Genomic DNA, 25,773 nt, shown 5'->3' on the forward strand with positions numbered 1-25,773 from the left:
TGTACTCTTCGTGCCTCTCGACCTTTTTTCTCTTGCGCCAGCACGCAGGAAAACTGGTTTCAGAGCCTTTTTCTTGGTGCATTATGGCATCTGGCTCGCTCATTAACCACGACCTGAAGAGGAGAAACGAACAGATCTATCTCTATCACTAGGTGGTGGTAGTTCGTCTCACGGCGGAACGTTCCTCGTTGAAACGAGAGGACGAAGCCCATTCCAGACCCTCGCACATAAAGTTACTCGAGCAGTTCCCGCAGCAGGTCACCACCGACCGGCCCGCACGTGGCCGGAAGTTGCATAAGGGGGTACATTGTACATCCATATACGTACTTGTACAAGCTCACTGTGCCTACTCTGAACGTCCTCCGTGTACGGTACGGTGTGCACCCAGTACACGTGTTTTGCATATAAGAAAGAGGAAACCAAGGTAGGTTTTTTTCGATCCGCTCCCACGAGCTCTGTTCTCGTCTCTGTAATGTACACATTACATATACAGCCGTCTATTAACGAGGATCCTATCTCACCTCCAAGCCGTGTGCTGTTCCCCCCCCCCCCCCTCTGTCTCTTTCTTTGTATCCATATTTCCTTTTCTTTTCTTCCATTGCTAGAAATCGCAAGCTAGGTAAGTAGATAGGTATAGGTAGGTAGATAGATAGATGCGTATGATGTTGCTCTAGGTAGCTCCGGGTAGCAGTACCAGCGCATCTCATCCTGCATCTGCATCTACATCTGCGTACCGAAAATCACTCGGTACCCCCCTACCTTACCTATCTCTCGACCTGCTGTGCTCTTCTTACGCAACTATGGCGCTACACGGTACACCAAAATACTCAAGTTTCGCAGGTAGGTAGGTATGTATGTTGCTGCTGCTGCTGCTGCTGCTGCTGCTGCTGCTTCTTGGGTTTGGGGGGTCAAGTCCACCCAGATCCCATCCATAGATAGGTAGGCACAGATCGACGACTAGGTCATCTCCCCACCTGGCGCCGGTTGTACCTGATCTTACACCTCGTCAGGTACCTAGCTAGCTAGGTGAGGGCTAAGTCTCCTTCCGGCTCGCACCGACGACAGTCTGCCCAACCTGTCTGTTCACAATGAACGCCGACTGGCGCGGACAGCTTGTGAGTAGTAAGGAAAGCGGTAAGCAGAAGGAGTAAGTAGGTGAGTGAGTGCGTAAATAACTAAGTAAGTAAACAACTGAGTAAGTTCAAGAGGAAAGCACCACGTTCCCTTCCATCATTATTCTCCTCTCTCGACTAGCTGATTGTCTATCTATCTATTTATCTATCTATCTGTTTATCTGTCGACGGCGGTTGTGATTGGTGCGCATTCGATGTGCTATCCGTTCAGTGGAGTGAGGTGTGTAGGTGTAGATAGAGGGCGCAGAACAAGAAGGGAAAGAACACGAGGAGTTTCGATTGTGCGAAATTAAAAGGAAATACGAAGACCAATACAAACACTAAATACCAGACAGACAGACAGACCCTTTTGATGTTCCTCGCTCGCTTCCTCCACTCACCCTTGGTGCATTAAGCGAGAAAACAGAAAGTTGACCTGGGAACCCGAGTGCGTATCAAAAAGTTGCTGTAAAATCCTCTTTGTGAGGCAAGTCCCAACATGGGAGTGCGTAGCATGTAAGCAAGCAAGCAGGCGATTAGATAGCACGTTCGTTCGAGCAAGTACTATATCCAGCCGTGATCCTCTCCTAAACGCCCACGCCATCTCCACTCCATCCTTTTGCCGCAATCCGAAGCGCGGCCACAACAAACCGTAACAACCAAAACCGTTCGGCACGCAACACTCAATACTCGAAGTCGTCGTCCACCGCCGGTCCCTTGCTCTTCGTAACGCTCTCCTGCTTCCGATACATCTCCACGACCTGCCTACTCCCCGTCGCCTCATCCGGCTTCTTATCATCTCGGACCTTGATGAATCTCGGGAACCGGAGCGAGATACCCTTGTCCCCGCCCCCCTCCAAGCCCTCGTTGCATCCAGCCTTGTACCGGGGACTCAGAGTCAAATCCGCCGTCTTCACCTCCCAAACATATTTTGGCTCGAACCAGACATCGGGTTGATGCGTGTTGCCCGCAGAGTGTGAGTAGAACGGCTTAGGGCGATCGATGATGAGGGGCGAGAGCTCGGCGTGGAGGGTCTCCAGAACGGCCTCTGAGAAACCAGTGCCGATGTTGCAGATGGTTTCGTAGGTGTCAGATGTGCTGTTGTAGGAAGCGAGGAGGAAAGCACCATAGACGGAGGTGCGTTTACCTTTGCCGTGGTAGGCCCCGAGGACTACCAAATCGAGAGAGTCGCCAACGCCGGAGAGATAGTCTTTCTTGATCTGGGGGGGTGTTAACTTGGATTCGTATTGTAGATGGGAACGGGAAATTTACCTTGAGCCAGTTTCTACTGCGCTTGCTGGGTTCGTAGCCACTTTCTGCGCCATCCAACATCTTGACCATAAGTCCTTCGCAGGAAGCTTTCATACTCTCGTCGAGGAAGATTTGGATTTCCTCGATTTCCTGGCCGTTCATGCTGGTAGCAAAAGAGAATTCTCCCTCTACTGGGGTAAAAGACTCATGAAGGAGCTCGCGACGTTCGCGCAAAGATTTGCCAACAACAGCTTCTCCGTTCAAGAAGAGTAAGTCAAAGGCAAAGACGCAGACTTTGACTTTCACATCCTCAATCTTGACATCCTTCTTCTTGCGAGTCATAAGCTGTTGAAAAGGGAGAACTTTCTTCTCTTCAAGGTCCCAAGCAACAGTTTCGCAGTCCATGACGAAGCTTTTGGTGTCTGGCTTGACCCAGGTATTGAGTTTAGCCAGGATATCGGGGTACTTCTTGGAAAGATCTTCAGAATTACGAGAGAAGATTGCTGCGAGTCCACCATGTGCAGTCTTTGTTGCTGATTCGGCTGAGCCACGATATTGTTGTGCGGAGTCCTTGGCCACATAATGGATCTGAGCCCTCTCTCCATCGTACTTGTACTCGCATGTGAAAGTCTGGTTCTCAAAACGATCCAGGACTTCTGTAATGGCTTTAGTTGGCTTTGCCAACATGGGCTTTAGAGGCACACCAGGTTGGAGCTTGCAATTGTCTCGAAGGTTGAAAATGCCATGCTCCAACATCGCTGGAATGATGACATCGTAGCTGGGAAGTTCACTAAAAATGTCAGTTTAGTATACTGCTGATCGGCTAAGAACTCTTACCTGTGGACCGCCTTCAGTATCGCCTCTCCCTTGGCCAGCTGCTCCGTAGTTGGAACCTTTCCAGAGCCTTTGGCTTCTGTCTCATGACAAACCATAGCTTGAGCAAGAGAAACAAGGACAGTCTTCTCAGCAAGACCGAGACGGAGCTTGCCCTCAAGAAATCGAACGATGAACTTTGCTTCACTCGGCCCTCCCTTGTCTTTTGTGATATCAACCTTTCCAGGCTTTGCGACATCGGCTGCAGCGAGAAGCTTTCCAATCAAGTCAACCTTCCGGCCCTGAGCACCATTACCAGAAGTGGTAGCAACATCCATCAAGCCCTTATGAACAGCTCGAATTGTCAATGGTCTCGGCTTGAACATGACTGGTTGGTTAGCTCTGCTCTTGACAGCAACCAAACCAAGATCGCCAATCTCTCGTTGATCTTGCTTAATTTGAGCCAGATTTCGACCCGTCGTACTACCGATGGCCTTCATGATAAGGGACTCGCCAATTCCCAGCTCGATGCCGGCATAATCGGCAGCCAATTTGTTAATCATGAGAAGCACGGTCGGTAACATGTCATCAGGTGTCAATCTGAGAACTTGTCGGAGGAACAAGGAGCAGTGCGCAGCTATGACCAGTCTCTTGGAAGTCATCTCAATGAGGGAGAAGGTAGTACAAAGAGCAGCGTAGGGAACCGGCTCTCCAGGCTTCCAGTCTGGATACGGGTCTTTCGTCTTGGCCTTTATAGTAGTTTGGACCTTCTCACGGGCTTTTGCAGCGGCTTCTGGCTTCTCATCATCGTCATCTTCGTCCATCTCTTCCTCCACTTCTGAGACCGAGGATGCATTCGAAGCTCTTCTCTTCAAGCTCGAACCGACTTCTTCGACTTTCTCCTCATCTTCTTCCATCTCCTCCTTGACAGCCTTCTTTTCTTTCTTGGGGCCTGGTGCCGTGCTTTTTTTGGGTGTTGTCTTTCCTTTAACTTTGACCTTGGATTCTGGCTTCGGCTCCGATAGCATAGGCTTATCCTCCACCTCGACTCTGTCGGCGCGGCGAGGCCGCTTTACAACAGGCTCGTCATCTTCTCCTTCATCATCTTCCTCGATAACTTCTTTCTTAACTTCCACCTTATTTTCCGACTCTAGATCTGCAGGAGCTGGAGATCTTGATCGCTTCTTCGTCTCTGCTAGATATCAGTATAAGCACCTCTCATCAACGATGATCGCATACCCTTCTCTGGCTTCACATTCTCCTTGATATCCGCAACTTCCTTCTTCTTGACCTCTTTCTTCACCTTAGGCTTGGCTTCCAGATCCTCGTCCTCGTCTTTCATATCGGTATCCTCATTCTCCTTGACTAAGCTGGAACTTGGAGTGGTGCTTGTGGCTTTGCTGCCAAAGGTGAGTTTGGATTGCTTAGATGGAGCTTTGGTACCGTTGGGATTCCCGAAGAACTTGCTGTTAATATCACGCATTAGCAAAGTCCACCTAGAACACAGCATCTCACACACCCCAAGGTGGTTTGAGGGTCCTTGACATACCCCAGCGTGGACTGCTTGGGAGGCATTGCGAATAACCTAAGAGCCTGTCTCTGCGTAAATAAAGTGCCGAGCAGTCTTCGAGAAGCCACAATTTCTGATCAAAGGATTGGGAATTTCAATGACAGAGTTCATCGGGAGATGTGGAGTGAAGGTTGGTTTTCCTGGAGGCAACAGTCGCCTTGGGTAGATCTTGATTTGAGGAAACGCTGCTTGTATAGGCGATTGTGTATTCTTCTCAAAGTTCAAAAGGACGGCGGTTCCTTGGATGTCGAGAAGTGGGAGAAACAGACAGTCAAATCAAGAATCTAAACAGTCCTGGTTATCAAACACCACATCACCAAGTCTAGTCGCGTCGGCGCGTGGGACGCGTAAATGATTTTAGCTAGAAATAATCGAGGCCCGGATAAATTCACCCCGGGAAGACTCACCGCCTTGACTCACAACCCCTCCCTCCGACTATACCTCCCCCGCCTAAAATCATATCAAACTGATCAGCTACACAACACGCACCCGACTATGGCAGCCGTACAGGAACTCGCAATCCGGGTTAAGATGGAAACCATCTATGTTGATACAGACGTCGGCGTCGACGACGAAACCGCAACTGGCGCAGAATCGAAGCCGTACAAGTCCTTGGCCTATGCTTACATCCAGCACGATGGCAGCGACGGAGGCAGAACATACAAGTCGCGCGCATCTACCACGGGGCCTGTATCTGCAGATGGAGATCCAGCAGAAAGACTTGCCTGGAAGGAGCCCGCAAAGGCTGCACAAAAGAAAGCCCAGGGCGCATTGGATGCTCACAAGAAAAAGCTAGTGAAACAACAACAAGCTGCCGCACAGGAGGAGGAGAAGGAGAAGGCACGCCTAAAGACTCTTGAGGATGCAAAGAAGATTGTCCTTACCGAAGACTCGAGCCTGCCAAAGGCTGTCAAAATTACAATTGGGGATAAGAACATCGAGTTAGGTGAGGGAGAGGTCAAGGGAACTCGAGTCAAGGTTTCCGGGCGGATACACAGATTACGACAACAAAAACAAGCAACCTTTCTCACCCTGATTGATGGATATGGTCACCTCCAATGTGTGCTTACTGGCAACTTGACCAAGACCTATGAAGCTCTTACGTTCGCCCAAGGCACGTCTCTGGCCCTCTGCGGTGAGATGCGCAAGGTCCTTGCTGGCCAAACTGCTCCAGATAACCGCGAGCTTCATGTCGACTTCTACAAGGTTATCGGCGCTAGTCCTTCAGATGCGGATGCTATTACCAACAGAGTCTCGGCTCAACAAGATCAATGGGAGTCAGCCATGCTGGATAGCCGTCATTTGGTGCTTCGGGGAGATACCGCATCGTCTGTTATGAAGGTTCGGTCTGCAGTTGAGTGGGCTTTCGCAAAGGCATACAAAGAGCTGCGGTTCACTAAGATCAGCCCTCCGGCTTTCGTCCAAACCCAAGTAGAGGGTGGATCTACACTTTTCGAACTTGATTACTATGGCGAGAAGACATATCTGACCCAATCCTCCCAACTCTATCTCGAGACCGGTCTTCCCAGTCTTGGAAACGTTTACTGTATTGAAAAGTCGTTCCGTGCAGAGAAGTCTTTGACTCGTCGTCACTTGTCTGAATATACACATGTCGAAGCCGAGCTTGACTTTATCGATTTTGATGATCTGTTGGACCACCTGGAAGAGATGATCAGCAGAGTCATCACCACAATTCTGGACGACAAGGAGATTGCCGGCTATATCAAGGAGCTCAACCCCGAGTTCACGCCTCCGACGAGACCATTCAAGAGAATGAGATACTCTGACGCCATCGACTGGCTCAACGCCCAAGATCCCCCTATCCTCAACGAAGAGGGCAACCCCCACGTCTTCGGGGACGATATCGCTGAGGCTGCCGAGCGCAGAATGACCGATATCATCAACCTACCAATCCTCCTTACCCACTTTCCAGTGGAGATCAAGGCTTTCTACATGAAGAAAGACCCACACGATCCTCGAGTCACCGAGAGTGTTGATGTGTTGATGCCAGGTGTCGGCGAGATTGTCGGAGGATCGATGAGAATGGAGGGGTACGAGGAGTTGATGGATGCGTACAAGAGAGAGGGTATCTCGCCCAAGGAGTACTACTGGTACACCGAGCAGCGAAAGTAAGGCACCATTCCTCTACCCTTCATCAGATGGCCATAGCTAATTCATGCTCAGGTATGGAACTTCTCCCCACGGAGGTTACGGATTGGGTCTCGAGCGATTTATTGCGTGGATCTGCAAGCAACACTCTGTTCGCACGTGCTGCTTGTATCCTCGATTCATGGGCCGCTGCAAGCCTTAAACAGCCTGTTTCCATCTCTGATCTCTCTGATCGGTTGATTCACCTTGAAACTGCTTGCTCGCAGAAGATACACCTAGATAAGCTTCTCGGAATAGCGCACAATGATATCACGTAATGCATTTCTGTTTTTTCTTTTCCCCTCCTCTTCGAACCTTGCTTCAACTCACACGATCATGACCCGTTTCGCCTCTTCTCTCTCTCTTCGTCTCCGTGGTCAAGTAGGGCCTCTCCATTTCTCAGCTCCACATCATCATGACCGATCTCAGCTCACACCCCTTTTCGCCAAGCACCAGCTCCTCCTCGCCCGCTGCTCCGTATCCAATAGTCGCTGCGATCACAGCCACCGTCTCGTTCGGAGCAAGCTACCTTTGTCGCGCTCCGCAACCGCAAGCCCCCTTTCCGCGTGAACACCAGGACCGTCATTAATGCTGGTGAGGACAACAGCCCCCACCTTCGGGGCGGCACCCTTTATAATCTTTCAGGTTACTTTTCAAGGAAAGGATGAAAGATGGAGGCGACGAAGAAGAAGTAGAGGAAAAACGTAAGCGAAAAGGGCAGTTCCTCACTGCCACCTCCTGAGTGAGTCCCGAACCCGGCACGTGAGTGGCTCATTCTCGGTAGCTAGCTAATAGTAATCGTAGCTAGCTAATAGGAGTCCCTAGGCCTAGGCCTCCGTCGCAGAAGGTTTCGGGAATCGGGAGGGAGGGAAAAGGGGGTGGGATGCCAAGATGGCGGCTCCGAGGCAGGGATGGGGGGGGGGGGGGGGGGGGGGGGGGGGGGGGCACGGGGGAAGAAGAAGACGAAGAAGAGGACGAGAAAACAAGAATATGCTTCGACCGGTCTTTTTACGGAGTCTTTACGTGTTATTCCCATTCTGCAATGCTGTTATGTGGCTGTCCGGCTCTGGGCGATTGTATGGTAGGGATCAATAGGTATATATATATATATATATATATATATATATATATATATATCCATATATATGTGTGTGTTTATATGTATATATGATATGTGTACTGATGATTGTACAGGAGAAAATAGAAGGAGAGAGAGATACTTAGAGAAGGAATGCAATATTCTCGTTGCGACTGGGGAGGGTCCGCTGACAGGGGGGGGCTTTCTTTGGAATTGAAACCTTGACATGGGGATGAAGGTGAGAGCGGGGTTTGACAGGTCGGGGATTCGAGAGGAGTTTGGTCTGTTTGGAAGAGGTGGGGTTTGGGGGAACGGAGGGCCTAGTTGTCCTGTCCTTGGTACTAGTAGTAGTACCGTAGAAGTATATACCTACTACGTACAGTAGTATCAAGTAGTAGTACGTACGTAGTAGTACTGTATGTGAAGTGAAGTGTCAAATGTATGAGTGCAATGAACTATGCTTTATTTGTCTCTACGTTTGGGTTGAGGAATGAATGATTGCTTGGGCGCTGACGAGAAACAAACCTACCAGTAAGTACTACGTACAAGCAGCAGTACGTATTGTATATAATAACAATAAGTATCCATCTCTGGCTTGACGTGGTCTCGGGAACATGGGATGATCGATGATGATGATCGATGATGATGATGATGATGATGATGATGATGATGATATGAGGGGGGAGGCAGAAGGGAAGAGAAGAAGAGGCTTGAGAGTCGTAAGGAGATCTCTTCACGTGATATGTACTACGACAAGCAAAAGTACCGGTTACCCCCTTACGTACCTCCCGTACCTTGTACCTTAGTAGTCGTTTATGTAAATGTATTTAATGCCCGTACTCCATATACCACTATATATATACTTAGAGTACTATTAATCGGCATCTTTACCAGGGAATACCTCCTCCAAGAAGAGTCGGGAAAAGTTGCCGGTGCCGTGATTCGCCCGCCAGATACTTTCCCTTCTACGCCAGGGCTCGGACATTGCTGAAATGAAATGAAGGCAACTCTTTTGGGCAGCCGCCAAACCACATTAAGTAGAACAGCTAGGTAGCTACTCTTTTACCTTTCCCTTCCCTATTTCCATTCTCATTCCCCTTCTACTTCTTCTTCTCCTCCTTCTTCTCCTTCTTCTCCTTCTTCCCCTCCCCCCACCTCCCTCCCCTCGGATCGCATCTTCTTTCCATCTTCATTTCCTCCCTCAGATCGTTGTCCTCTTCGTTCCTACTTCGGTTCCTCTGCTCTCTGCATCTCCTTCCTCCTACCCCCTTTTCTACTTCACCAACATATATTGTTTGTTGGCTGCTCCTCAGTCAATTTACTCTCGTTACCCACCTCCCCATTACCCCCATTACCCCCTCGCCGCCGAACTTCTTGCTCTTCTTTGCATATCTTAGCAGCTATACTCTTTACTCAGTCAGGATCACCATCTGCCCGTCGACTGTGGCTCGATCCCGACGCTCGCACCCCACCCTCTATTCTTTGTTCAGTCAACCGCAATTGCCTATCATCCGACAATCCTCGAAACAAAAAACAATTGCAAGCATCGATCCGGCTTTCCTCGCGTCAATCGACATCTGCGACAACTGCAAAGTCCCTACCTCGATTCCCGAGTCCTAGTACCGTCGCATATTCTCTTTGGATATCGTTTTGGCTTGGAATACTTCTATAATACCACGGATATCTAATTATACAAGTCCTTTTGTATATTCAACGTTCATCTCTGCCCGAAGATTTCCGGAAGAGACGGAAAGTGTTTGTTTCGATCCTTTGTTCGCCCTTGCGCAACCTCTTCGCTCGCCCTGTAGACCTTCGGCCCTCGAAGATTGCTCGCTGCTTTCCAGTCTGACAACAGTGCCACCTCTGGCACTAGTAATCCTTCAAAACGGCTGTTCTATCATCTCTCGTGCGGGACAGCGTTGTCCTGCCTCCTCATTCTTCCGGGATGCAGGAAACCAAGAAAGCAAGCTCCCCAAGCGGGCCAGGAGCTGCCACTGCGGCCAGGTTTCCAGGTCATGCCTCGAAGCCTTCCACCAGCGATACGGGCTTCTCCCACGGGGCCTACAGCTCGAACCAGTTCTCAATGGGTGGGTACGGAGACAGGCACCCGCGCCGAGCGAACATTCCTTCGATCAACACACAAACTATGACCCAACAAGGTCAGAACGACATGGTAACTCCCGGTACGGCCTTCGACATGCAGTTCACTCCTTTGCTCCCATCCCAGCTTCTGCTCGGCTCGCCCTTCCAGCAAGGCTCACCAGCTCCATTCCAGAGCCCTCAATTCCAGCAGTACACCACGTACCAGCAACCAAGCCAACAGCAACAGCAGCAGAACATGGGTCCCCTCTCTCCTCAACTCTACCAGACGCTCGTATCTCCCTCTACCTATGGCGCGCCCCAGTTCTACGTCCCGCAATCTCCAACTGCCAATGGATTCACGAACTTGAATAGTCAGATGGGCCAGATGCAGATCCAGCCCGCTTCTCCCGTCCAATTGTCACCTGGGCTGGCTTCGGGCACGAGCAGAACGGTTTACTTGGGCAACATTCCCCCGGAGACATCGGCAGAGGAGATCTTGGGTCATGTGCGAAGCGGACAAATAGAATCGGTCAGACTTCTGCCAGACAAGAACTGTGCTTTTATTTCTTTCTTGGACGGAAGCTCCGCCACGCATTTTCACTCCGATGCTATCTTGAAGAAGCTTTCTATTCGCGGTCAGGATATCAAGGTTGGATGGGGCAAACCATCGCAGGTGCCTACTTCCGTCGCCCTTGCGGTTCAACAGTCTGGGGCTTCTAGAAACGTATACTTGGGGAATCTTGAGGAGAGCGTTACGGAGGATGAGCTGCGTGAGGACTTGAGCAAGTTTGGCCCAATTGACACCGTCAAGATTGTGCGGGAAAAGGCGATTGGCTTCGTTCACTTCCTATCCATTGGAAACGCGATCAAGGCGGTCGCCCAGCTCCCACAGGAGTCCAAATGGCAGTCCCCCCGACGTGTGTACTACGGAAAGGATAGATGCGCCTACGTGTCCAAAACTCAGCAGCAAAACGCTGCGCAATACCTCGGCATTGCCCCTGGGTACGCTCATGTGCTCAACGGTGCCGACCGTGACCTCATCTCCAATGCTTTGGCTCAACAATCCGTCGCAGCGGCCGCCGTTGCTACTACTGCCGGAGGCATCAACAACCTTGGCAACCGAACCGTCTATCTCGGAAATATTCACCCCGAGACGACCATTGAAGAGATCTGTAATGTTGTCAGAGGTGGACTTCTGCACCACATTCGATATATACCCGACAAGCACATCTGCTTCGTCACCTTTATTGACCCGACTTCTGCTGCTTCTTTCTACGCTCTGAGTAACTTGCAGGGCTTGATGATCCACAACCGGAGGTTGAAGATTGGATGGGGAAAACACTCGGGCGCTCTCCCAGCCGCGATTGCTCTTGCCGTTAGCGGTGGGGCTTCCCGAAACGTCTACGTCGGAAACCTGGATGAGTCCTGGACCGAGGAGAGGCTGAGACAGGACTTCTCCGAGTACGGGGAGATTGAGCTGGTCAACACTCTTCGGGAGAAGAGCTGTGCATTCGTCAACTTCACCAACATTGCGAACGCCATCAAAGCCATCGAGGCTATTCGAGGCAAGGACGATTACCGCCGCTTCAAGGTCAACTTTGGCAAGGATCGCTGTGGAAACCCTCCACGTCAAGCGCAATCATCTGCCCAGTCACCCCGCAACGATGGTGTGAGCTCCCCACCTCCGCCCAACAGCGGCGGTCTTCAACCCAGCCACAACGGTAGCTCGCCAACGACCTCTCAAGCTCCTGGCTCGGCCACCAGCGGCCAGGGGTTCCAACAGTCGGCCCCTACACCATCTGCCATCCTCAATGCTGGTAGTAACAACCCCCTTACCATGTATCTGAACCAAGTGTCCCAGCAAGTGCAGCAGCAAGCCCAGAATCAGCAACTTGATCCTTATTCCGTAGCTCAACTCCAACAGCAGCAACAACAAGTCCTCCAGGCCCAACAAGCAGCTCTGTACGGCAACGGCTCCCAGAATCTCGATGCACTTGACATCCAGCAGAACATGAACCAACCACAATCTGCCAGCATCAACGGATTCCAGAACGGGACTTCCAACGCTCCCATCACCAACGCCCTATTGGCTCCGGCCCGCAGCCAGCACAACCGTGCCGCTAGTCTGCCCGCCTTTGCTCAGCAGTTCCAAGAGAACGGTCAGCCAAACGCCAGTGAGCAGCAGAGACGTGGTGGTCACCAGTACCAGAGTTCCTTCTCGGGCCTCGGTAACGGTAATTTCACTAATGCCTACGGACTTGCGATCCAGGAAAACTCGGGCATGAACGGACTTAATGGTTGGGTTGAAGAGGAGATTGTCGGCAACTAAGTTGCGTTTGCGACCTCGGGACGAGACGTTGGGGAGCTTTAACACCTGCATGCATACGACGTTGTAATACTTCTTTTCCTCCTTCACTGTGTTTGCTTATTTCCTTTCATCTTGACCTTTTGATCATTTGCCTTGGCTCTTCTTGCTTCGCGTCCCTTTGCTGTACTTTTCACTCCCTGGGAAGGTTCGTCGTTTTCTTGTGGTGGCGATGGAGCAGACGTTTCCTTTTTGCGTCAGCATGTGCTTGCTGGTTTGCGGTACTTTGCTTGCCTCTAGAGCAGTGCCGTGGGCCTGGATGGCAGGAGCGAGAAAAAGCAGATATTCAAGAGGAGAGGAAATTCCTGTGAATGGGAGAGGGTCTTGTAATTTGGGGCAGATGCAAGCGTATCACAGGATAGATAGAGCGACATTACAGCTGGTAAAAGTCATTGGTGCCCTGCTACCCAAAAACAGATATTCTCCATTTGTTGCAAATTTTGCTGCCGATCGTGACACGCAGGTAACGAAAGCGGGCAGTGACTAGAATTTGTTGTTATTGTTGCATAACGCTGGGAAGACTTGAGATGTTAATCCATCAGCGGACGAGTACGCCATAAACAAAACATGGGAGGAAGGTTAGGGTATCGGCTTTGATAGGTAGGTATGAGGAGCGAATGATGATTTATCTTTTGTCTTTTTGTGAAGGGTTGAATTGTTTGTTTGGTTGGTTGGTTGATTGATTGATTGATTGATTGACCCGACTAGGTTGCCGCTATCGTTGTTGGTATCCATGTTCATTCCTTGTTCATGTACGGTACGTTGCTCCGTGTTTGTCTTGTGGTTGTTTGTGTCGATTGGTGGTGGTGGTGGTAATGTATGTATGTATGTTCTTCTGAGCTGGTTGGTTGCTTGCTCATGCGACTGTTTAGTTTTTTTTTTTTTTTTTTTTTTTTTTTTTTTTTTTTTGTGGGGGAGGGTGGAGGGTGGAGAGGGTGGAGAGGAGGGGGGAGAGGAGGGGGGAGAGGAGGGGTCAGGGGTTAGGGGTTAGGGGGGGGGAAGGCTGCTTCTTTGTTGGTTTTGAGCGTTTCAGCGATGGCGACATGGGAGGTGGTGGAGGAGAGGGGGAGGAAGAAGATTTCCAATCCAATCTCAGGATGCGTGATGTGTGTGGTGGGGGTTTGGATTGGGATTGGTCTTTTTGGGGAGCCTGTTCTTCATACTTTGAATTCGGGTCGGTTGGTCGGCCTTTGAAAATTCTGATTAAGGACATGAGATGGTTTGTTTGTTTTTTCATTATACTTTCTCAAGGGCATTCTTTTTTTTTCTTCCCTTTCCTTTTTTTTTTTTTTTTTTCTTTTCTTTTTCTTCTTTTCTTTTCGGCTTTGCTCTGCTTTGCTTTGGTTAAATGAAATCTTTTGTACAAATGAGTGAGGGAGTGAGTGAGTGAGTGATTTCTATCTATCTATTGAATCGTATTCCATCCCTTTTTTTGTCCCCTTTTTTTCCCCCCTTTTTTTTCTAGCCATCGTAACCGTAACCGTAATCGTAATCGTAAGCCTGCATGTCCACCACACCCGCCCGAGCTTGCCCTTCGGAGCCGGACACCTCGCCCGCTGCCCAGCGTCGCCGTGACTGCGGGCGCGAACACGAAGGTGTCCGAGGGCCGTGGTCCGCGCCGTCCAGGGCTGAGTGAGATGCGGATCGTGCCGCCGCCATAGCGAACTTTCTTCTGGTCTTTCCTCGTTGCAAGCTTGAACCACGTTCGAGGCGACTATGGAGAGACTCTTCTCGCCAGGCGGCTCCTTTCTGCTGCCTGCCGTAGTAGTCGATTTTCGAGAGCGAGAGCGAGACAGAGAGAGAGAGTGAGAGCGAGAGAGAGAGGGAGAGGGAGAGGGAGGGAGGGAGACGAGTTCTGGCTTGGGGACTGGATTGCAGGTTTGTTTACTTCGTATTAAGCGAAGGTGGCTTTTTCGCGGGTTGGTTTGACGACTGGCTAGCTGTACTTGCGCGAGCTGCCGGTCTGCGAGAGACCCCGCGAGAAGATAAGACGGCATTAGCTACGTACGAAGGTCGATTCTGACGGCAATTCGGCTTTGATTTTACGGGGTTGTAAGCAGAAGATTAGCCTGACTGAGTCCTGCGGCCGTAAGGGTCGCAGTTTCAATATCAATAGTCTCGCTTTACACTACTAGTCTTCGGAGCGAAAGCTCTATCTCTTATCCAGATCTTGGGCCGGATATTACATGTAAGAAAATCATGACGCAACTATTGACCCTCTGTCTGTGGTGCGGATCTTGTGCGTGCAGCTCGCATGCAGATAGATGGTCTGGGCGGTTTCTTACTATATATCTCTTGGTCAATCAGCGGATTGACAGATGTAGGAACTAGAGATGGGAAGACCAGTGGTCTAGAGCTAAGCGACTGGAGTAAATGAATATTTGTCGAAGTCCGTAGAACGAACCAGGACGGCCGCGAAAGGGTCGGTACAGTACGGTAGAGCGGTACGGCTGCTCAGCTGCAGCCAAGGGGTTCCTGCAGCTTTGCCACGAGCTGCAGGACTCGAGCACATGGGCGTTACACCAGTATGGATATAGTCCAAGTAATTTATATATATTTATGCTGTTGATTCATTGGTACGGTACGGGCATCTTTTGTTGCACATCGCATCCCGACCCCTAACCTTCCCTCGTTCTCGGAACGAGGGTTGGATTTGCAGGGTTAAGAGAAAAAGGGGGTGGCTGAACAGTGAACAACCCGGCCTGGCTGACGATCGCAAAGGGCGCGAGCCAATTGGAGAGAAGAATGTCGTCTTTTGTTGCACGTCGCTGTTTTTATGGTTAACTGATCGAGGCCGGTGCTTTTCGTCGGGGGGATGTATTCGTTTCGTCACGAGATGGGTTACAAAGCACTGCGTTGAGTTTTCGATTTGTTGAGTTGGGACAGCACAAAAAAGAATGGACAACAAGCAAACAAACAAACAGGCCTTGAAGAATGATTTGAGTCGCTTATTAGGATTTTGCGATAGCTTTGGGACATGGAGGAGCGAGGGTTGAGAAACATATCACGTGTGGAATAATAGGGGGTGTTGAGACTCTTGAGAGCTGGAGCTGAGGGCGTTCGTGGTGACCAGTGACCACTTGCCTATGATCTCTGTGGTCTGGGCTTGGAAGTCGAATGTAACAATGATTGACTCTCGGGCTTGGTATGTGAATCGCAACCTGTGGGCAAGCTTCACGTCAGAGAGAAGAACGAACATAGACAACACTTGACACCTTACTCTTCTTCCACTCAAATTTCATATTACTAGGAATGATTCGTAGATCGCTTGTTTGATTAGCTAACATTATTTGATCCTGCTATAGTTTTCGCGGGCAACAAGTCGCTTCCACTCTTAGAGACGCTCGCTTTGCCTTGAACTTTGAAGCGTTGCCACTGACAAGAGGATTTATTAATCTAGTACTATTGACGCTGCGACGAGGTGCTTGGCCTAGCGAAAGCTACCTGCTATCACGGGTTTGACTCTCGGGATACTCAAATCCAATGCCTCATTCTGTTTTACATAAGCAATCCCTTGGTTCTTCGCAGCCCCATTCTCAGAAGTGGAATCCAATCTCGTCTTGCACTTCCTTCATCATTCTTTCTCTCTCCTCGACACATTTCTTCCTTCTTTCTCTCTTCTCGACATCTTTCTTATCCTCAAAATTTATCCCCTCAGTCTCTCCTTCTCCAGTCTTTTCCTCTTCAGTCTTTTCCTCTTCAATCTTTTCCTCTCCACTCTTTTCCTCTCCACTCTTTTCTTCTCCACTCTTCTCCTCTCCAGTCTTTCTTTCTCTAGCCTCCTTACCCTCAGCAGTCTTCCTATCATAGGCCTCTTTTATGGCGTTCTGACACTCAACGCACCGTCCTGGGAGGAAGCGGCGATGTTCGTCTTCGTGCATGATACTGAGCCAGCGAATAATACTACAGTATGCTTCAGGTCCGAAATCCTCTTTAATATACATGCATTGCATCTTGTGTTCTTCCGCGTGGTCACACCCTTGGAAGCGAAAAACTATTCCGGAACACATTGCGGGAACAGGTGTAGTGAGTGGTGCACGGTTTGGGGTTTTCCTGGGGAAGTATACGGTAAATATGCTTCGCCTATCGTTGAATAGGATATTTTGATGATGATATGTCTGGAGAATGCTGGAAGGGTTTCTTGGTTGGGCGCTTTGGATAAATGGTAGACGTGAAGAAGACTGGCTTCTCGGGATGGGCTCTTATATAGGCACTCTTTCAAGGTAACACTGTGAATCGCTCAAACGATCTCTCGGAAGATTAACGCATGCACTTTACCTTGCGGGTTAACAATACTTGTCAGAGGGTAGCACAGGGCATGATATAGTCAAGTGACACTGAAGCTAAGTATCCCACTCACAGTATCAATACTTCTACCGCAATGACCCACCACTCTGACGGAATCTGGAGCGGTCGATAAAAGCTGTGGTACCAATCTCTTAGCTATAAAAATGCAAATATAGCAGAATTAGAAAGGCATCGATGGGTTAGCGCTCCTAGCCTTAACCCTTTCTCTTACGACGCCGCCAGAAAGCGACACATTTCTCTTCCAACAATACCTACCACGTCGATGCGCCCCCTTCAAAATCAAAGTGGATTCCAATACACGATGATAAGTCCCGCGTAGTTTTTCCATTAGAGTCACCCAACAGCAATCTTGATTCTTACTGAAAAGCACGGCATCGGCATCTCCACCAACATCAGAGCCGGCCCAAGCCCACGATCCGGTTCCGAAACTCCTACTCCCACGGCTATCTAATCTGGCGTAGCCTTGCGCCATATCATGGAGGACTACGACGGTATGGATCGCCGTCCGCCGTCGCGGGCTTTCTGGTCGGTGCAGATGGTATTGCTTGGGATCAGAAAGAGTGTTGAAGACGACGGAGATCTGTAATCGCGAATGGCTCCTAAATTGGAACTAATCTGGAGCAACTCACAGACACATGCGGACTGATAGTTGAAATCCACAGTCAAGGTTAGATAAGAAGATTTGTGATTATACTCGCAAGTCCCGAAATTCTTGCCAGAAAGCCGTGTGCCGCCACCTGCCGGGTAGACAAGTTAAGCCGCTCTGCTGAACAATAACGCCTATGACTACAGTCGAATTAAACCTTATCTGAATTCGCATGTACTCTCACTCAAATTTCAGTAAGCCATCGTATGAAACCCTCTGCTTGGTTGTGGCGTATATTGCTCGATGTATATGACGCAGATCACCGAAATGTAGACGAAACACTCTCGACCTCACCTACGGTCGCTGGAGAAAATGAAACCAACGCTCCGAGAAGTATCCTCGGTCGGTTTTCCGGCATATGCGATAAGGACGGCGAGGCATTCGCATACATAAGTTGAGAGGGTATATTGCTAGACAACGCGGCTCCCTCCAATCCCTCTTCTTAAAAGGTTCCAGATTTCCCAACATTGCTTAGAGACTTCCGTAAAGTATTATAAGTACCGGTACAGAATCTCAAACTTTAGTAACCATGCCATGTGTGCGCAAGCTTTTGTCTTGAACTCCACATTTTCTTCACTTCACCCTTTGCTTAGCATCATCTAAACTACTCATTCGGGGGTAGCGCGAACAGGAGTCGGGTGCTCCACAGCCGCAGCATTCGTGGCACTAGGATTAACCTTCTCCACAACTGAGCCATCTGGATACTCTCTCGGCAAAACTCTCCCATACTGCGTGAAGTACAGATTCAAGCTCCTGTAATCAAACTTTTTAGCCAGGAATAACACTGCGAGTCCAAGCACCGGCACCGTCAACAGATCCAGGATCCCGAAATAGATGAAGCCGGAGGTGACAGAGATGACGTTGCCACCATCATCGAGACCCCACCCGATGGGGTACAGGAACCACAAGAGGATCAGGGAGCCGGCAATGAGGCTGTAGTGTTTTGTGATTTTGAGGCGCTTCGCCGTTCTGAGACCACTGGTGAGGAGGGAGGCCGAGAGGAGGAAGTAGGCGAAGGTACCGAAGACGAAGAAGCCCCATTTGTAGGTCGATGCTACGAGGGCGCCGGAGAGCCAGGAGGACACCCAGATCCAGGTTAAGGCTATGTTGTAGAGAATCGTTGCCCAGGAAACACCGCTGATGAGGCCTACGACGAGGATGAGAGGGGTCCAGCCGACAAACCCTGTCTCTGTTAGTACAATCCGCGTGTGGCGTATACTCTGTAGAGAGGAATATTACACACAGTTAATGTATCGAGTGTAAAAGATTTGTCGGAGCCCCTGGTCTTGGACTGAAGTCTTGATTTGGGTGGACCCAAGATCGGATGCCATGGCGAAGTAGCAGATTGTGCCCACAAAGAAGGAGATCTGGAAGAGGTAGTGGAATATCTTCTCGCCGTTCTTGGCGAAGTAGGTGAGACCGATCACTACGAGGAGGGAAAAGGCGTAGATGGCGGTCACGGCCCAGAGCCAATTGGAGCCGTTGACGACAAGGTGGAAGTCCCCCGAAGGAGGATTGATTTTGAGTGCATCGTTGGTGCGTGCAAGGAGGCTATTCATTGCGACAGCTTAATAGTCGGCTGTTGGGAGATCAGAGTGAGAGCTTGTGACTATTGCTTCGGAATACGAGCCAGAATTGACGGCTGAACGTCAGTGCTATATATCTCGAGAAATGAAAATGATGCTAGAGGCTTGATATCAGACCATGGAAAGTGACGAATAGCCGATGTGCATCACCACACCTCAGTAATCGAGAGTTTTGCATCCAAGCCATCGATTTTTGGACCAAAAAAACTTACGCGTCGCTCTATCCAGCCAGTCCCTACCTACATTCAGATGCTGTAATGCAGCAGAATAAACAGAGAGGAGGGCCATGTGATAATGTTTGCGAAATGATGGCCAATACCTCATCGCACTGGTCGCACCATGCTTCCGATAGATGCCAGCGATAGCGGTGATGAAGTGGCACCATCCAAATGAAAATGTTTTCAAACAAGTTACACCAAATTCTCGCTTAAATATGCGAAGGTTCGGGATCCTCGGACAAATCGCTCCTTCCAATTGGAAGATGCATCAGGATAGTCGCAAGGGAGGCAGAAGCAACTGACCCATTCGTCAAAATGAAAACAGGCCTTACTTATGCCGTAGCAAATCCACTTTTGGTGGCCTACTGAAGTCCCTGAACCAGAGTATATACTGCACAAATGGCCAAACAATTCGCATAGGATCAGATGTTCCGCGGCTTTTGCCATCCTTGACTTTAACTCGTGCTTATAAACTAGTTATTTCGAAGAAAAAAAAAAAAAAAAAAAAAAAGGATGTCACCATATGATGAGATGTAAGATATTATGATCTTCTGCTAATTGAGGTTTCAAAGTGCCGACTGGCCAGTATCGCAAGTTGGTAGCACTAAAACGCACTTCGTCGCCTAGCCTCTCCTTCTAAGAACAATATAAATATTTCATCTGGATCATCATACCCCCAATTCCATGTCTACAAAAGCCCATTCTGCTCTAGCCAATCTCCACACATCAGCGGCCATCTCGAGACTGGCAAACCAGTAGTATCAAGTCCGAACCCATGCGGCGCATCAGCAAAAACATGCAACTCAACCACCCCTCCAGCTTTCGTGATCCCCTCGCTCAATCGATATGCGTTTTCAACCGGAACAACAGGGTCATTTCCCGAGTACACGATAAATGTAGGAGGCGCTGGTGAAACGAGTTGTACATCCGGCTGAATGACGTTATACAGCTCCTGTTTCTCAGGTGGCGCAAGCGGCGCCTTGTCTGCGACGATAGTCCGGCCAACGGCATTCGTAGAGATAGGCCCATAGCCAATAATTGCGAAGGTCGGGCTTGGAGTCGTTTCCATTCCATTGGGATATGTCCAAGAAGCAGGGTACGCAGCCAACAGTGCAGCAGCAAGATGACCACCGGACGACAGCCCGCAGACTCCCATCCCCTTTGGCGCAAGCCCACTCTCTTCAATAAGCCATAGGCATCGACGAGCATCATCTACCGGCGCTTGGGCGCCCGTCTTCGCCGTCGGGAAGCGATGAACGAGGACGAATGCGTTGATTCCGAGTGTTGTTAGCCAGTGTGCCACAGCGACACCTTCTCTGCCGACCATGAGCTCGACATAGCCACCTCCACCCATGATCAGAACGGCCTGACCGTTTGGCTTAGGTGATCTGTAGCCGAACATCCATGGCCGTAAGACGTCTTTGACCACGCCACTGGTGTTTGTAGGCTCGGCGTGCGCTTGAAGAGTAAATGCGCCTTCCAGTGGCTCGGCATCCCAAAGGGACCAGGCGAGATCAGCCCCAAATGGTAAAGTTGAGGCCATGTTGTGTATTTTTTGGAGAGTCTCTACTTATAGGAAATATGAGTGAAAGGGAAGTCTACTTCATGAGGTAAGGTGACATCGTCTTTCGGTACTGCTTACACCGAATTCCCGAGTACGTATTGCCGAGTCTGTACATTTAACCATGACGAATCATGGTTATCGTGGATCGCTGTTAATGACGGTAGCTGCAACCTGAAAGACAAGAATATACGGTGAAACAGACAGGTAGAGACGTGGGATATAATCAGAAATTTCGTTACTTGCCAGGCAAGAAGGCAACTTTCCAGACTGCGAAACATTTGGGACTGCAAAAAATTATTTTCGCTCCTACCCTCATAAGAAGCTCTGACATTTCCGCCGACCTTACCCACTCTTTCTCCCAAGAACCTTCTAAGCCCGTCTTTACATCTGCTTTCTCGGCCGGCTGCTCTACCTTCCCCTCGACTCCTCCTCCATCACCATCATCACCACCACCGTCCGCCAACAAAACCATTCCAAACTGCAAACTCAAATCAAATCCCCGTTTCTTATCTCTCACCAGCGTCAAAACGATACTGCCCACCTGTTCCTTTATATTCCGACACATTATTTCCAGCAATACATGAAAACCCCCTTCAATAAATCAATCATTATCAAAGAGTCGACCTTGCCTCGCGTAGGAAGAGACCCATGGCCTTTGCTAATGTGGATGAAAATGAAGCCGGGTTAAAACGGCATTAGACGAAAGGTTCAGCATCGTTCAAGATATAATCTCCGGCGTTACCTATGCTGGTCATTCTCGACGGACGGGAGCAAGACGAAATCGTGTAAATAGATCAGGACCAGCTGTTAGGTTAAAATTCAGCTGAGATAATAAAACAGGCGGACACAACACCATAGGGTATAGGCTATTTCTCGTACTTGTCACATCTGTGTTATGTATGTAGTTCTTGAATAATTTGAGGCTGGGAAAAAATTAAATCAGAGGGGGGCGGGGATCCGACAGTACAATTGCGGTGAAGTGGCGCTGCACCCTTTGAATATATTAATGTGACTGGTGTGGTAATGATAAGAGGGAGGGGGACAGAGGCTGAGTGAACCGAGACCATGATGTGGATCCGGATGGGTTTCAATCATAAATAATCAAGAGTGCAAGGACTATTGTATGAATCTGTAGTAAGCTTTGCATTGGTCTATTTGTACGCCCAAACTCCCCCGAGGTTCATTCCCCGATATTTCCTCCGGGATATCTCACATTTCAGTCTCAACTGCACCACATTAGCGCGTAGAAGGATGATGAGTAGGACGGGGTACATACCACTAGGTTCCTTCCCCTTCATCGAGAACCTCCCCTTCAGCTTGTGTCCGGCAACCTTCACCTCGTCCTTCAGGAACTTCATATGCCGAATTGCCTTGATGTTCATCGTGCCTCTCTGCTTGCGGTGCAGTTCGTGCTTCGAGTGAACCTTATCCTGCTTCTGCCGCCGCTTCTTCAGCTCCTCGTCCTCGATGTCGCTATCCGTGAAGTCCTCTTGAATGTTAAGCGATTCGCGGTCGTCTGAAACGATAGACGACGGCACGGACGTGTACTTGGTGATCTCTCCGCCGAAACCGGCCCATTGCTCGTCGGTGGACGTCTCATGGTAGTTTTCAACTTCTTGCTCGTAGCCGGGTGCTTCGCGGGGGACTTTGACAGGCTCAGGCTCTTCGTCATTAGAATCATCTTTTTGGGAGTCGGTGGTGGCATCGCTAGAGTGTCGGGCGTGAGTTTCATCGCTGGACCCTGTCTTAGTGTGTCTAATAGTGCCGAATTCGGAAATCGTATCTGTCTTGCTGGAATCGTAGCCGACAATCTTGCCCTCGCGAGCAAGTTGCTTGACAGCATCTGGAGTCTCTCGCTTGACGACTCGAGTTCGATAGCCTTCAGCTACTGTACACAGCCACGACTCGTAAGTCTCTCGCTCGTTGTTGTTTTTCAGCCACTGAAGATGCGTGTCATCCATTCCCATCTTGAACCGAACAGTCATCTTGATCGTGCCAACTCTCTCCGCCTTGATCTTGTCCATTTCGATGTTTGAGATGTAGTTTTGGGTCATCTGCTTTGGCATTGGAGTCTTGTACACTGGAACGCAAAGAGCAGTCTCCTTGTTATCAACAAGATCGCATAGCCAGTAGATGGCGTAAGCAACCGCCTTTCGAGATCCTTTGTTAAAGAACTCGAGTCTGACGGCAGATTGATAGCGGCGGCGGACTGGGACGATGATACGGTGCTTCTGCATATCTTTCCCATTTTCCTTGATACGTTGCAGATTCCAGGATGTACCATCAGAGCCTGGCTCGATCCAGCGTCGAGATATCGAAGATTTGCCGACGTCAGTGTGGATAGCGATGCGGGAGCTCTTCAGCAGTCCAGTGCTATCATTTTCCACCAGCACTTTTTCGCCGAGAAGCTCGAATGAGCCCAAGTCCCAGCCAAGCAGGTTTCGAGGCAGTTGCAAGTCGACGGATCTGAACAATACCGAAACCGTCATACGTCCATATCCCATTCCACCGTCAAGAGCAAAGACCTTCGTAACTTGAGAAGACGTGTGAAGAACCTCGCTCAGCTTGATGGTGATAGCACCGAGAATTGAGTCGTGTTCGCGATTGATATGGTTCCGGCAAGTGATCGTAAACACGCAATTCCTCCAATCTCGTACGAATCTTTCTGTTTGAGCATTAAATATGGGATTTGAAGAGTGAACCTTCGTTCGCGTTCTGAAAACAAGCTCGTCATCTTGGAGAATGCTACAGTACGAGGAAGGCAGCTCATCTCCTTCTTCATCCGTATTCTCGCCAGTGATTTGAGCCGGTGTCCATGGTTCGTAGCTTCCGAAACTCCCAGACGGCCTCTCAACCTCGAGGTTTTCAATTTGGTGGATAAGAATGGAGCAAATACCAGAAGGCAGAGATGGATCTGGTGGTGTAGTTGTGACACCGACTTCCTGCTCAGTTGTAACGGTTCCCTTGTCGTCTGCAAATTCTTCACGATCGCGGATTGAAGCTGGGATGGTATCGTCCTTTCCGTCCGTTTGCATGGACTTCTTGAAGGTTGAGCGAGGAAAATATCCGATATCCCAGTACAGATGCCCAGGCAGAGGTTTTTCCTCGTCGTCCATCAATTCATCGCATCTCTCTTCAATCCTATTAGAGTAGTCCTTGATCAAATCACGAAGGTCAAATTTGACATTTCCAACCTTATCGTCCGATCCCACGGTATCGGAATCCCAGAGTTCAACCGACAGCTTTTCTCCGGCTGTGAGCTGATCCTGGTAGACCAGAAGACAGGTTTGCTCATTCCATGATGGATCCAGCTCTTGCTCGATAATTCTCGAGCAGTAGACAGGCTTACCGAACTCCGAGTATGCCAAGGTGATGAATGGATCACTCTTTCCGGATCTGTCTTGTGCAGGAATGCCCTCCGCACGCTTTAGCTTGATATAGATCAATCCGATAGCATCAGTCTCCTTTTTGACACCGTCTCCTTGGAGGATCTTGGACATATCCATGATCAGTGACTTGGGTGCGACATAAATATCGAGAGCAGCAGCAATCGAAGAATTGATGAAGCCAGAAATGAGAGGGAGATCCAAGACGTTGATGCCCTTGGATGTAAGAGGTACAGCAGATGCATCGATTTTTGGTAGCCCCATGAATGTGAATGTCACGTTACGGAGGAATGGTGGGTTTGGCGTAAGTTGGAAGCGGAGACGAATAGTCCCAATAATGCCGTTCAATTCAACGAAAATGGGGAGAGGCACACCGAACAGCCCTTGGACTCCCAGGTAGAAGACAACTTCCAAATGCAAGTTCTTTGCCTTTCCGATGACACCCTTAGCCGGGATGGCATGGTATGCAAAAGAAGCCTCCAGATTGTAGTATTTCATGCTCGGATCATCCTCCCCTTCCAACTCTCGTTGCTCCTGCTTCTTCTTTTTATCTTCTTCGCTGAGATCATTGTCATTCTTGTGTGCTTCGTCGTCATCTGCAGACGGCAAGGCTCTGAGGGAGAGGATCTTGAACGGTTGATCGCCAAGTCCTATAGACGAAACTTTGACATTCTGAATAAGCGAGGGGGGAACAGATGCTTGCATGACATCCTCGAGGGTGTCAGCCACTGCAGCAAACATCTCAGGGTTGATCAGATTCCAGACTATGCCAACCAGTGAATTCATCCATTCTACAGATTCTGGGACCAGAGATTCAGTTGCAGCAGTTGCTCGTTTTCGTTCGGCATCCCAATTGACAGCATTCGCTCCTTCTTGTACCTTTCGGAGCCAGAGATGGATGCCGGAAGAGAGAATGACGCCAGCGAAGACCGATCCAACAAGCCCTTTGATCCTGCCCCCGAGAAAAATCCAGTTGAGAAGTGCCAGTCCGACAGTTGCGGCAATCGTGGTATACATGATTGTTCCCTCCAAGGCATAAAACGACTTCTGGAGATCTGCCACGGGCAGAGGGTGGTAAATGATTTCGTGGTTCTTGGAATGGTGCAACAAGTCTCTTGTTTTGTCTGGGTTCGCCTCAGGAGGAGCCAAGTCGTCGAGTGTTGCTCTGTAGTCCTCTCCATCTCCGTCAGGCAAATGTGGTTTTGGTACACCTGGAACATTCCCCGGCGCCGGTGCTCTCTCCGAGTTGATTGCGGCTTTCGGGACGGTGATTTTCGGTCGGTGGATAGAATCGGCAAAATCGCCGTCTACGTCTTGGATTATGACCTCGTTTTTGGTTGTTGGATCAACAACCTTGCGACGCGAGGCGGCTTTGGCTTTGGCGATTTTGTCTGCATCTTTGAGATGACCGGCTGCTGCTTTGGATGCGTCCGCATTTTGAAGGTTGAGCCGTTGGGCGAGTTCTTCTCCGAGTTTCTGAATCGTGGGAACCTAGGTACAAGGAGTTAGAATTCGTCTAGACTGGAGTGAGGGTGAGGGAGTAGCTACCTTGTTCCTAGCCGAATATGGGGGCATGATGAAGATGAAGATGAAGCTATTCCGGGATGTGCTTCAATGGTTCATTGTCGATTAAAGAAGAAGTTTGG

General features: G+C 49.6%; 7 protein-coding genes across 7 annotated transcripts; 2 read left to right on the forward strand and 5 right to left on the reverse strand.

Moving 5' to 3' along the window:
* Positions 1-1,795: 1,795 nt before the first annotated feature.
* On the reverse strand, positions 1,796-4,751 carry L3040_006737 (uncharacterized protein; the record flags this gene model as incomplete). The annotated part of the gene is made up of 6 exons (XM_066154229.1): positions 1,796-2,332; positions 2,385-3,019; positions 3,068-3,153; positions 3,201-4,368; positions 4,416-4,642; positions 4,726-4,751. The coding sequence occupies 6 exons, from the start codon at positions 4,749-4,751 to the stop codon at positions 1,796-1,798; spliced, it is 2,679 nt and encodes an 892-aa protein (XP_066011205.1).
* A 490-nt stretch (positions 4,752-5,241) lies between these two features.
* L3040_006738 (uncharacterized protein) lies at positions 5,242-7,057 on the forward strand (the record flags this gene model as incomplete). The annotated part of the gene is made up of 2 exons (XM_007292304.1): positions 5,242-6,875; positions 6,931-7,057. 2 exons carry the CDS (start codon positions 5,242-5,244, stop codon positions 7,055-7,057), a joined length of 1,761 nt encoding a protein of 586 aa, XP_007292366.1.
* A 2,860-nt stretch (positions 7,058-9,917) lies between these two features.
* On the forward strand, positions 9,918-12,383 carry L3040_006739 (uncharacterized protein; the record flags this gene model as incomplete). The annotated part of the gene is made up of 1 exon (XM_007292305.1): positions 9,918-12,383. One exon carries the CDS (start codon positions 9,918-9,920, stop codon positions 12,381-12,383), a length of 2,466 nt encoding a protein of 821 aa, XP_007292367.1.
* Positions 12,384-15,955: 3,572 nt separating this feature from the next.
* Positions 15,956-16,429, reverse strand: L3040_006740 (uncharacterized protein; the record flags this gene model as incomplete). The annotated part of the gene is made up of 1 exon (XM_007292306.2): positions 15,956-16,429. One exon carries the CDS (start codon positions 16,427-16,429, stop codon positions 15,956-15,958), a length of 474 nt encoding a protein of 157 aa, XP_007292368.2.
* A 1,552-nt stretch (positions 16,430-17,981) lies between these two features.
* On the reverse strand, positions 17,982-18,932 carry L3040_006741 (uncharacterized protein; the record flags this gene model as incomplete). The annotated part of the gene is made up of 2 exons (XM_007292307.1): positions 17,982-18,556; positions 18,617-18,932. 2 exons carry the CDS (start codon positions 18,930-18,932, stop codon positions 17,982-17,984), a joined length of 891 nt encoding a protein of 296 aa, XP_007292369.1.
* A 933-nt stretch (positions 18,933-19,865) lies between these two features.
* On the reverse strand, positions 19,866-20,720 carry L3040_006742 (uncharacterized protein; the record flags this gene model as incomplete). The annotated part of the gene is made up of 1 exon (XM_007292308.1): positions 19,866-20,720. One exon carries the CDS (start codon positions 20,718-20,720, stop codon positions 19,866-19,868), a length of 855 nt encoding a protein of 284 aa, XP_007292370.1.
* A 1,230-nt stretch (positions 20,721-21,950) lies between these two features.
* Positions 21,951-25,702, reverse strand: L3040_006743 (uncharacterized protein; the record flags this gene model as incomplete). The annotated part of the gene is made up of 3 exons (XM_007292309.1): positions 21,951-21,967; positions 22,018-25,618; positions 25,676-25,702. The coding sequence occupies 3 exons, from the start codon at positions 25,700-25,702 to the stop codon at positions 21,951-21,953; spliced, it is 3,645 nt and encodes a 1,214-aa protein (XP_007292371.1).
* Between the last annotated feature and the right edge of the window lie 71 nt (positions 25,703-25,773).

This window comes from Drepanopeziza brunnea, assembly GCF_022702325.1.
Source record: "Drepanopeziza brunnea f. sp. 'multigermtubi' strain 214-2 chromosome Unknown ctg11, whole genome shotgun sequence".
NCBI classification, from domain to species: domain Eukaryota; kingdom Fungi; phylum Ascomycota; class Leotiomycetes; order Helotiales; family Drepanopezizaceae; genus Drepanopeziza; species Drepanopeziza brunnea.